A 12907-nucleotide genomic window follows, 5' to 3' on the forward strand; every position below is an offset into this window, starting at 1 on the left:
TGGTGCTTCGTTGATTTACTAAGTACCAATTGGAATCCAAGCGGAAGAGGGCGTAAGAGCAGTGGAAAGTTCAAGAGTCCCAAAATTAATTGCAGCATAACTAAGAGAGCATGGGAGTTAACAAGGCCTCTTTCTTCCTGAGATAAGATTATAAAAGATAGAATATTAATTATGGTTTACCTTTTATATTTTTATTATTTATAAATAAAAATTCTTAATTTGGTAAATAGAAGAAAATACTTCGGGTTAGATTTGAATTAATACCGTTTAAATATTCTGTTAAGTAAAAATATTTTATTTTTAAAATGATTAAAATACTCTTATTTTTAAAATGACTAAAATGCTCGTAGTATAACTTAGTTGAGGATGGTTTTTATAATATTTTAGTTTAGTTAATATAACTCAGAAATTTGGTTAATTTTAACTAATTGATCTATTATAAATAGTAAAAATATAGAATATAAAGTATAATTTTATTAAAAGATTGAGTGTTATATATAAATTGCTCTAGAAAAGATAAGATAAGGAGGGAGATTTATTGTCGTATAAATAAATGATGGTATTATTCTTGTCAAATGGGATTAAGAATTTGGAGTCTATGTATGTATGGAAAGCACGTTGGGCAAATGGCAATAGAGCGTTTGGTGAATGAGATCTTCTTTTCATCTATCAAAATGAGCAGCTATTCATTTAAATTTTGAAAACAATGTTGTTAAGAGTTGACCAGCGCATCTAAACAACCAAAAAAAAAAAAATCCTTCTTATTCTTTTAAAAGTCAAGTGGTTTAGATATAATTTTCTCTTATATCAATTAAAAAGACAAATTGTTTTGTACTATAATATTGAGTAGATTTTCAGTGCAAATAAACATTTTATTATATATACTAAAATCCATCCAAATCTACTAAAATAAATTAAAATCTCATGTTCCAAACAGCGTAATTAGATGAAACTAGAGTTCCAAAACAATTGAATTCAACTGATTTAGTACTTACAAACAAAGGTTCTTTTTAAGACATGTACATGAATAATCCAGGAACATCTCACAGTCATGCTATTCCAAATGAGAAACTTCACATAGATTTCTTTAGCTGGTTCATATGGTCGGAACTAGTGTTTGGCAACTCGGAGGCACAAACCTAGCTCGTCTGGCAGCTGAGCGCTTTACAGTTAGCCACCACTTGAGCAGCAGCATTATCTTACCCCACCTTCGCGGAGATAACGGTGGAGCCAGTCCGCTCATTTCATGCTCTGGCGTTTGCAGCAATCCATTAACAAAGTCATCGGAGGAACATGAATTAACACTGCCTGTTTGTATCTCAGACAACTGAACTGAAGCAAAATCCTGCGAAGTATAGGCATATTTGGGCAGAGCTTCTGAGGTCCCATTGAATTGTGATTGAGGTCCGGACTGCAAAGTGTGATGTAGTTCCTCTGTAAAAATTTCTGCGTGAACTTAGGATCATGTATACAAGGTAAGGAGAGAATTCTTATTGCATAACATGTTGAGTAAAACATAGCTAACCATCGCTGAACTGTAAGCAAGAGAAATGTCGATCAAATATCACTGGTTCTGGAGTGTAAATAGCAGCAGGATTCAGATGCAGAGTAGAGCTGGAACCCCGATCCTGCAGAAATAAAGACAGTATCATAGTGATATTCATGTCGCTACTCTTTCGAAGATAGTTATACAACTTGTAATACTGTAATACATCAACCTTATACAAAAGATGACCTTTCTGCATATTGTGACTTAGAGACATGAAAATCAACAACCAAGAATTGAGCCTTCTACCTACTAGGGATAGGGTATATGGATTCTTCTTCTCCATTCATTTATATTTAATGCAATGATATGAATCAGATCAAATTGAGACTTAGTAATCTTAGACATTTGGCAAACCTTTAGCGCTACAAATAGAACAAAGATTCATCAATAATATGTTTGATATATGAGCAGCCTGCTCCTAAAGATGATCAAAGCCATAATTTCTGATACCTGAAAAGTTTATAACCATAAATAACTTGAGTCATGGATTGGAATTGTTTATGGATTATGTACGGCTAAAATATCAAATTGTGGTTAGCTAAGATTTTGCCTGTAGAACTGAAACTTTGAACTCAATGAGCTGGCGAGCTGCACTAGTAGCAACAGGACAAAAATGTATATAGGGCATAGAAGTGCGAGAATATGTACCTCATCATTTTGTAGGCATCTTAATTCATGAAAGAATGAACTTGAGGGTTCTTAAGTAGAATCGAGACATACAGAAACCTTGCTAATAGACAACTGATTTTATGAATTACTATTTGATTCAAAATATAAAATCTTCTCTCTTTTTGATATATATGGAAGGTAATAATATTTGAAGAGTTTATAAAGTAAACTTTAGTTTCATGGCTTAACACTAGAATAAATCCAGAACCACAGTCTGTCTCCATTCGGTAGATGGAGTGGTAGATCCACTTGGTCGCATTTGGAAACAATGGATTCAGTTCCCCTTATGGATGGCCTATGTGGCCCCTTTGCATGGGAAAGATTAACCCTTTCTCCAGTCAGCCTTTCGGCCCAAAAAAGGAACCACTATCTACATGCCTCATTAGGAATTCTTCTAAATATAGGCTATACTTACAAAAGATGCTCCACTGAGAGAAGTGCAATCTCCCACTGGATGAACATCTATAAACTTAGAGATGTCTCTTTCTGGGGATAAATCATGCAAAGTTCCATTATTCGGTAAAGAAGTTTGCTCCTGGCCAACTTGCACAGCAACTTGATCTGCCAAAATCCAAGAAGTATAAACCAGTGCATTGGATATCAAATAGAAATTAACGAATTGCAAAATCTAGGCTCTTGACCATTACGTATTATCTGGAGATTGGAAACACACGGTTGTCGCCTTGGTTCGTCGCCAATCATTATATGATCTATATTAATGTCATTCATATTTGGGTAGGCAAGCCTTTTCCATTCTTCCACAGAAGACTGAAAGCAAATTAATAACTTTGTTTTTAGTGGAGACAGGAAAATTTGGATACTAGAAAAAATATTTTAAATCCTTAGAGAAAAGGAGGTAAAAAATTAATGCTTGTCAATGTCAACAACTTCTATGCTCATGACGTAGTACACATCTACATGCACCCCTGCATATATAAGTAATGCTGTGCTGATACAAATATATTACATTCATGTACATAAAAAGGTGCCTTTGTGTGCATGGTTCATACGAGAAACATAAATCACAAGGAGTTTAAACAATCATGCCATTCCTCTGCACATATGGTTAAATGATCGTCAACCAACTGTACAACAAAAAGAATAGTATCCAGTGCATTATGCTCCTGCCCATGCAGGTACAGTGAGGGAAGGATGCATGTAGCTATTCCACCATACCTGGAGAGGTTGTTCCTGCGACTCTGACCTCTAACCACCTGCTGCAAAGTGGCAAGGCTTACCATCACACTAAGTGATGCCCTCTTATCTAAATACTTTCCAACAATATACCGAACTGAACTTCTCTTTCTTTAAATAATAGTTGCTTTGTGAGCTTTCAATTATAATTTCATTATATTAAACTAAAAACTCAAAAACAGAAAATTTTATACATGGAAGGTTTTTTCTTGCAAAATCATCTCTCTAGTTCTGAAGCAAATTGATATGACTGTTATCCTCCTTGCGAGTTAGGCTGCAAAATAATAATCTGTCCTCTTAGGAGGTGCCCACACTTATGCAAGAGCAGAGTTAGCATTAAGATACTTCTGATAGAGAAAAAGATTATATTTGAGAATTGTTGGTGTGGACCATTAAGTTGTGTTTGTAATGGTTTTACTAGCCGATGTGAAATATAGAAGTTTTACAGCAAAAAGATACACCCAGAGGCATCATTTTCAAGTGAAAGAAATGCTTTACAGGCATAATAACACCAAAGTCACAGTTAGGTGTGACTTTCAATTGCCTATTAGAGAACGATGGTTTTATTGTTTTTATATTTGTTCTATCTTATCAGGTAAAAGCACTCATCCAAATTGAGACTTAAATAGTTTTAGTAAACCTTTTGCATATGCTTGACATATGAGTAGCCCGATCTTAAAGATAATCAAAGCCAACGATGGCAGTGTCACAGGCACAGACTATGCCAACCACCGGCCGTGTCGTAAGAGGAGAGAAAAAAAAGAGATACTTACCTTTGCCTTTACCGTTGTCGTCGCCGCTCGCCAATCAGAGCTAGCCTTCGCCGTCACCCAACCGCGCGTCAAGTGCCCTAGCCTGAGAGAGGAGGAAGAGCTCTCTCTCTCTCTAGGGCACCCGATGCGAGATCGAACAACTGCGACGACGAGCGGTGACGGCTACGGCAATCGGTAACGGATAGCTCGACGACGAGGTCGATAGCAAGCAACGAAACTATTATGAGAGGCGTCATATGGCACCCCTCATGCCACGTGCCGGTACGCTGCTGGCACGGCAAGTGTCGACCGGCATGCCTCGTTCCGTCAGCACGACCATTCATGATCAAAGCCTTAACATTTGTTACTTTAAATGTTTTCTGACCATAAATAACAGGAGTCATGAATTTGAACTGTTTATGGATTAAGTATAGCTACAACATCAAATTGTGCAGATGTAAAATAGAAGAACATATATTACTCTCCAACTATGGTTAGCTAAGATTTTGCCTGTAGGACTAGGATTTTGAGCATGTAAAACAAAGTTTCTTACCTACCCTCTAAGACCTCAATAGGTTATACTCGAAGCTAATAGATTACTAGTTGATCCAAAAATTTAACCTACTAAGCAACAAACTAACAATATATATTGTGCATTTAATATGCCACCGCATAATGCGGCTCCTAATATTACATGTGGATAGATGATAAATAACAGAAAGCATTGCTCACTATACCGCAATACTAGAAATTAGATAATAAAAATGGGCTAATAAGATTTGAACCCATGACCTCTACAAAAAACTAGCTATGATACTACGTTAGATAATTAGTTGACTCAAAGGTTTAAATTATTAGGTAATTAATCAACAATATATATCATGCATTTAATAGTAGCAACATAACAAAATGTATATACGGCTATGCACCTCATCATGTTGTAAACATCTTGATTCCTCCAGCCTAGCAGGGGTTTCTTCTTCTCGTAAAGAAATTTGTTGTTGGGGAATTTGCATAGGAACTTGATCTGCCCAAATCCGATGCCAAATTGTCATGATATCTGACAGAAAGTAATGAAAATGCAAAATATAGGATCTTGACCATGATCTATCTAGAAATTGGAAGTACAGAGTTGTGATGAGGTTGATACTAGAAAGGAGATGTTACCATTCATACGGAGTGGTACAGGGTGGTTGTTGATCATTTTATGATTTAAGTGAATGCTATTCGTATTTTGGTAGGCAAGCCTTTTCCATTTTTCTACTGAAGCCTGCAAGCGAATTAATGACTTTGCTTTTATGGAGAAATCAGCATTTAAATACTAGAAGAATAAGTTGTTTAAAATCTTTAGAGAAGATGGATAGAAAATTAGTGTTTATCAATGCCAACAACTTCTTTCATGACTTGGTACAATCTATGCTTATACATACATACTACATGAATGTGCATAAAGAGATGTGTGTGTGTGTGTGCGTACAAGAAATATACATCACATAATGTCTAAAGCAGTCCATGCCATCCCTCTTAACATATGTTAAATTGATCGTGAACCAACTACAACCAACAAAATGGCCTTCCAATGCATTATGCTCCTGCCATCTAGGTTTGAGGAAGGAAAATATATGTAAGCTAAATCCCCATATACGGGAAGCTTGTTCTTGCGATTCTCACCTTTAGCCACCTGATTCAAAGTGATAAGCCTTATCACCACTAATTTATGCACTCTTATCTCAGGTATTTTGAAGGTGTTAGAATATAAAATATAAAAATCACCATTATATTAAGTTTTTTGAGTAGTTGATAAGTAACTGTAGTGTTAGTGCAAAAATTCTAAGTTCGAATCCTATCAAACTCATATGTTATTTAGACTATAAAACTCCACCCATCTAAGTCAAATCCGTTTTTAGGCCCATCAAATATCTTAAACCTAGAAATAAGAGAGTGTTAACATATAAAATATAAAAATTGCCACTCTTTAATAACTTAAACTTTTAGAACAATTAGTGAGTTATCAGAAAGATAAATTAAAATGAACCTCTCAATTTTAAAGAACTAATTGCTTCGTAAAAATAAAAATATTTTATACTAAAGTAAATTGATAGAGTGCTACCTTTCCTATCCTATAAGTTATAGTCCACAACCAATATGCCCTCTTATGAGGTACCCACGAAAGAGGGACATATTGCATTAAGATACTTATAACAGTACAAAAGACTTTTTTTTCTGAACAATTGCTTAGTTTGGACCACTAACTTGCATTTCAAATTTCTAGCATTTACTGCCCATTTGAATATATACAGGTTTTACAGTGAAAAAATAAATTTGGAAGCATCTTTTACAAGTGATATTAACACATTACTGCCAAATGACATCAAAGTCACAGTTATATGTGTTTTTTATGTTGCCTAAACTCAAGATTGATCAGCGATAGAGTAAGACATTAAGTTGTGATACGCACCTGTTGAGATGGACTTAGTTTATCAAAGGGGCTGTAGCAGCCATCAATCATTGCCCCCACAACCTGATATATGGAATTAAGAAAAAGCAGACTGTTGTGCTCTGCAATGCAATAAGAATAAAGCTCATCTCCCAAAACACACTCTTTAGCATGTTTAACGAGGACTTCCCAAGACCCGCTCGATTTCTTGCCAAACATCTAGATGTAGACAACAAAGGTGCTTCTGTTAGTCAATGTTATTAGACATGAATTTTATATCAAAGCTGTTTCTCTTACTCTGCGCAACTGGGCTTCATCTTTAGTATAAGACTTTAAGAAGTGCTCCACGGTAGTGATACCATTGTTCTTGAGGGACTCACAATAAGGACCATCTTTCGAAATGCTTTCCAAACGCCATACTTTGTCACTCAATGATGGAGGATGATGTTTTTTACATCCTGTTTCCCAAGGTTAGAAATAAACAGAAGATTATTACTTTTAGGCATGCCTAATAGCAACAAGATTTTGAAAATCATGTGAAATCCATGCCACAAACTTCAAGAAAAATGTTACAAAATTTTTTGACCCCCAGAGAAATAGAGATTATATCTGTCTTAACTCTTAACTAATCAGACATATTTCATCCAGAAAAAAGTTAGCCGAACATTCTCCATTCTAAATTTCCTACGTCCAAGAAAACTTGCATGTACTTTCAGAAGAAGAACTATCTTCCGCCTCATTGGGGGCAATTAAGCAATCTGATCGCATGAGAAACCTCATTTAAGAATCATAAGACTTGAACTTAGAACATTCGTGCAACTAATAGGCCCAGTGTCACAGTAAACAAGTTCGGCTTATTATTGCACAATTGTGGATATTTTAACAAATAAAGATATATTTACTCTATTAGCTTAATCTACCATGTAGCTTTAGTAAATCCAAACCCTTGAATATTTAGATCCCGGCAAATGCAATAGATTAAATTATGTATTGTTCTCTTAAATGAAAATATATTAAAGGGTTGAATGCATTTTATCCCTCTGTACTTATGCCCAAAATTACTTGTTGTACTTCAAAAGGTCTCACAATATTTTCTATACTTAAGAATAAAATAAAATCGTTAATTTTTTTGTTAAACTTAACTGAATAATGTCAAAATAACTAAAATAATCATATCATATTTTTTAGATAAGACATACAGATTTTAATATAATGCAATAAAGTTATCAAAATAGTCATGGTGCCCAGTTAAATTTAACAGAAAAACTAATAGTTTCACTTTAGTTATAAGTACAGTAACTGATTTAAAAAATTTTAAAGTACAGAGGGGTAAAATGATTTTGGGCATAAGTATAGGGGTTTAAAATATATTAAACCCTAAAATAAAATCAACAACAATGAAGTATTAAATAATAGTAACATATTTGAAACCTGCCATAATACTTTGTCTCCGTACTCAGTAAATGTATGATGTAGGATAAAGTAAGGGTCCTAGATGTGATGGTGGATCATTCAGTAGAGATGAATAATGAGATAAAAAAATGATTAAAGATGAAGTAAATAAGAGAACAATATTTTAGAGAGATAGAATATAAGTAAGGAGAGAGAGGTAACATGACAAACTTGTAAGGGTGAAAACGAATCGAATAGTGCTCAACCTACACTCAAATTCATATGTTTGGTTCAAATACGGAAGGATAGCAAAATTTAAAATCATATTCTAACCAAGGTTCCAAAAATCGGTATCGGAATCGGGATCGGCCGTCCAGAAAAACGATACGTATCGGCTGCCTATATCGGATCGGACTATTTTAATTAAATAAAATTCTAAATATTATTAAAAATGTTGAGAAATTTCTAAAAATTTAGAAAAAATTATAAGAAAATAAGAAATAATAATTACTCACATATAAAACTTAAAAAGTAAAATCTCTTTTTCTCCCTCTCTTCTTTCTTATCCCTCTAACTGTTAGTCTAAAGTATCTATTCTCTCCCACACTCCTTTTTTTCTATCTTTTTCTCTCTCTTTCTCACCCTCTTTTTTTTTCATATTTCCCTCTCCCTCACTCTCTCTTCCTTTTTCCCTCCCTCTCTCTCTCATACCCTCTTTTTTTTATCTTTCCCTCTCCCTCACTCTCCCTTCCTTTTTCCCTCTCTCTCTCTCTCTCCCTTTCTCTCCCTCACTCTCTCTTCCTCTTTCTCTCTCTCTCTCTCCCTCTCTCTCTAGCTACTGTTGTCTGTTGTAGCCGCCTGCAGCAGCAACAGACAGCTGTACAGGCCGAAACTTGGGATCGGCTATAGCCGATCCCGATCGGTTTTGGCCAATCCCACTCAGGATCGGCCGAAACTAGAATCCTTGATTCTAACTAAACAAATACAGATAATTTCTAGATAGAGGATTGAATTTTAAATGGATGTTGACTGAATTTTAAATGAATTATAATATTTTATTTAAAGATAATTAATACAAAAATATTAAGAGTTTCAAAAAAAAATTTCTTGCATGCCAAATACATATAAAATTAGCAAAATTAATCTCTATAAATAATATATAACACATCATTAGTAACAATATCAATATTCATTATTTAAATAAGCAAACTAAAAATTATAAATCATTCAAAAAAATATACGGATAAACAAATATCTGATATCAGTATCTGAATCTAAAAATTATATCAGACTCGTACCCGAATCTGAAAATTATATCAGACTCGTACCCAAATTTGTATCCGTATATGATTTTTTTTAAAATCCTATCCGTATCTAAATCTGTATCTAGATCGGATAGAAATTTTTTATCCAAATCTGTATCATTGGAAAGAAATTTTTTATCCAAATCGGGCCAGATACTAGGTTGGCTTGGAGTTAATCCGACTTGTTTTCACCCCTACATACCTGCAAAAAATTCTTCTTTAATAAACCCATCATTTGTTTGTTACATGTTTGATTCTCTGATAGCCTTTTATAGGCAAACACTAATCTACTCCTTAAGGAAACAAACTTTTAATCTAATAGGACTCTTTAGATAAAATAATCAAACCCTAATTTACACTATTTTGGATTCCTCAAAAAAAATTATGAAGCAACATAGCATGGGAAAATGGAAAAGGAAATTTTTAATCAAAAGTTATTATCATTATTCCTTACAATGTTGTATTGTGAAAGCTAGTGTCCATCAAAGAAAGCATTACCATAAACCAAAGGTCAGACCTGAAAGATTTTATACTAAAGAAAAGATAAATGAACTTGAAATATGTGATCATGCACTTAAAAGTAAGAATCAAATTGTTCAGAACTGCATTATCCAAACAGATCATTTGTGCATCATCGGATATTGCAAGTCCATTTATCTTGTCTTTAGTTTAGAATCTTTCAAGTCTAAAATATAAGAACTTTTGAAAGGAAATAGGCTTACCTTTGACTCGCTGTTCCTTCACTCTGAAAGGTTCACTTATTCCTTCTTGAACTTCATCTCTGATGACTCCCCTCGGAGAAAATCTTGAAATTCTTACTCCCAACCTGAACTTCTTTTGTTTTGTCCAACTGGAATTGTCAGTGAAAATGACATCGGTAAGATCAGCAACCCCATTTACCAGTTGAATCTCAAGAATTCCCTTCAGCAATGGTCCTTTTCCTTCTCGTCCAGGTACTATATGGCCATTAAATTCCTCTGAGTTCCAATAATCTCGATCATCACCAAAGTCACTATGAAGGACTACGATCTCAACTGTGACTGAAGAATATGGATCAGATGTGATAATCTTCTGTAGATTTTTATCAATTATAGCTATCTGAACTAACATTCTGTCCTTTGCTTCAATTTTGCTGAATGTGTAAAATGGATCATTCAACTTATTCCGGAACTGTAGCTGATATCTGGTGCATTTGTTCTGACCACTTAGCAGCCTATAAAAAGAAAGACAATAAATTATTGAAGATCAAGTGTAATAATGATGTCATAAAATATGGTTCCACCCAAACAACTTTATGCTTCAGATTTTCCTAAACTGCGAGACTATATTTGCATGAAATAATTACAAAACCCACCATGTTGTGTAAGATGGTATGGATTCTAATATTCTAAATTGCAAACTGATTGTCTAAGATTACATGTTTTAAAGGCTTACAGCATTACATTGCAGCCATCACATAAGAACAATAGAGAACATTAAAAGTATATTTTATGTACTGGCAAATTAAAAGCAACTGGAGATAAGCCCATGAAGGAAGGTTTGGGGTTCAGAATGAGATGGGTTGTGTTCTCTTAGTCTACATTAAAATACAGTGTTCTTTAATTCTTCTTAAGCATATTCATGCATGTAATGCTCCACATCAAGATGAGACACACTCAAATGATCCACAATATCCAATATTCCAGATAGACAAGAGCCTTATTATACTTAAACAGAAGAAAAGCTTCGGCCATTCCTCTAGATAAACAAAGTCTTATGCTTACAATGATTGCAGAACCCAAAAAAGGTGGTATCCTATTGAGGAAATATCTTACCTAGGAACTTGGTTTACATGCTTAAGAAGTAACTTCTGTGTCTCTTCTCGTACCTGTTAAACAGAGTAAAACAATAAGTAAAGTAGATCCTCGGTCAAGTAAAGTGGATCAAATCTTAGGCATGAACGAGGTATGCAATAATGCATCCTAACAACAATTTTCATAGCAATAAAATCCAAATATACATGATAAGTGTGTTTGGTTGGGTAAGTCGGACCAAACTAGTCCTTTTAAACAATAACAGATGCAACAACAGAGAGCAGTACATAATATAACTAACATCAAATAGAAGCAAAATAGGGAACATAACAGTAGATTAAATAAAAGAAAACTGTGTAGCAGAGTCTGAGCCTGATGCCATGCAAATGCACTGTCCTACAAGAAGTTGACGCCCTCTTGTGGAAGGAACCTCATCTGAACTTCGTCCAAGGTCCAAGTTGTCTCAACGACCATAGAACTCCAGAGTTCGCATGGATAGAAGGAGCTGTCTGATTGAATATCCCTTAAAAAACTACTTTTGATGGACACCCACCCAAGAATCAAGACATTTGTTTATTGCATGGATTCCCCTCAAATTAGTTCTTCAAAAAAAAAAATCCAAAATGAAATATCTGAACCATTTAACCCGAAGAGGGTGAATTTTTCTATTGCACAAGGATATATTTGTATTCATCAATAAAGATTATCCACTTAAATAAGGACGTTTTAAGAGGTATACGAAGAACAATAAAGAAAACCTCCAAATAGAACGAGAAAAAAGAAAATCAAAATCTCGCAAAGAGCAAAAAGGAACGAGAATTTAAAGACCAAAACAAAATTAAGACTACATTCCAGTGAGGACTGAGGAGACTAAGACTAACAAAACAACAAAGTTTCCTTCTAAGTAACAACGAATACAATTTCCAAACAGGAAAGTTCGAAATCTCGAACCAAGATCCAACGTTTACCACTCTACGTGTCATGGGCTCGATCTGTATCAGAGCCCGCCGGATAAAGCTGTTCCCCGTGAACTCTCTGCCACCAGAAAAGCTACCAGTGAGCTCAAGTAAGGAGCTTAATCAAGAACCCAAGAACCAAAACCCTAGCCCTTCTTCCCAAGAGCAGTAGAATCACTCACAGTCGAAAAGAACGGAACTGCTTCGAGGGTCGAGATCTCTCGTCCTCCTCCTCCTCCTCCTCCCCCGGCGGAGGCCGGAGTCTCTTTGCAGCCATAAGGCGGGGAAGAGGTCGAAGCCCCCATATATAGGAAGAGGAAGAGGAAGAGGAAGAGCAGAGGAAAATACATTGCCTCAAAAAAGTCTTTGCTCAATACGAGTATAGAGATCACAACGAAGAGGGCAGCACTGTCTCTATTCTACTCTTATTCTTTTATTCTTTCTTTGCAATTAACCCCCTCCAAATCCCTAATTCGCATGTTACGCCCTCCAAAGTTTGACATTTGCAATTATACCCCTGCAAATATTTTACCTCCCAAATTCTTTCTTCTCCAGTGAATGAATGTCCCTCTGTCATCTATCGATTTCAATTATATATGAAAAATAAATCTAAGGAAGACGTAGGATTCGAGCGAGTCTAATAATCCAAACCATCGACCATCCTAATCAATATACTTCTCCTATAAAGAAACTAAAGAAACTAAAATCTCAAAATTTTAAGGTTTGATTTGTAAATATTGACAAATTATAAGGTATGAACCAAAAGATTATTGTTTAAAAAAGATTAGGGTGTTATATAAAAAATTTCTCACATATTAAAACAAAGAGGACAAGAACACAGGCAAAAAGCAATGTGAATAG

General features: G+C 34.8%; 1 protein-coding gene across 6 annotated transcripts; it reads right to left on the minus strand.

Moving 5' to 3' along the window:
* Positions 1-858: 858 nt before the first annotated feature.
* Positions 859-12428, minus strand: LOC140775674 (protein SAR DEFICIENT 1-like). 6 transcript variants are annotated; one of them, XM_073119068.1, is made up of 12 exons: positions 12229-12428; positions 12059-12125; positions 11112-11164; positions 10020-10510; positions 6899-7059; positions 6623-6820; positions 5332-5434; positions 5094-5191; positions 2866-2986; positions 2634-2779; positions 1526-1628; positions 859-1446 (listed from the first exon to the last, which is right to left on the minus strand). In XM_073119068.1, the coding sequence occupies exons 1-12, from the start codon at positions 12321-12323 to the stop codon at positions 1097-1099; spliced, it is 1986 nt and encodes a 661-aa protein (XP_072975169.1). In that variant the 5' UTR covers positions 12324-12428; the 3' UTR covers positions 859-1096. The 6 variants fall into 6 exon arrangements, with proteins under 6 accessions (XP_072975169.1, XP_072975168.1, XP_072975167.1 ...); XM_073119067.1 differs by having other exon boundaries at positions 859-1434; positions 5094-5224; XM_073119066.1 differs by having other exon boundaries at positions 5094-5224.
* Positions 12429-12907: the final 479 nt, after the last annotated feature.

Source organism: Typha angustifolia, chromosome 14 (genome assembly GCF_048772165.1).
Source record: "Typha angustifolia cultivar Huaian chromosome 14, ASM4877216v1, whole genome shotgun sequence".
NCBI classification, from domain to species: domain Eukaryota; kingdom Viridiplantae; phylum Streptophyta; class Magnoliopsida; order Poales; family Typhaceae; genus Typha; species Typha angustifolia.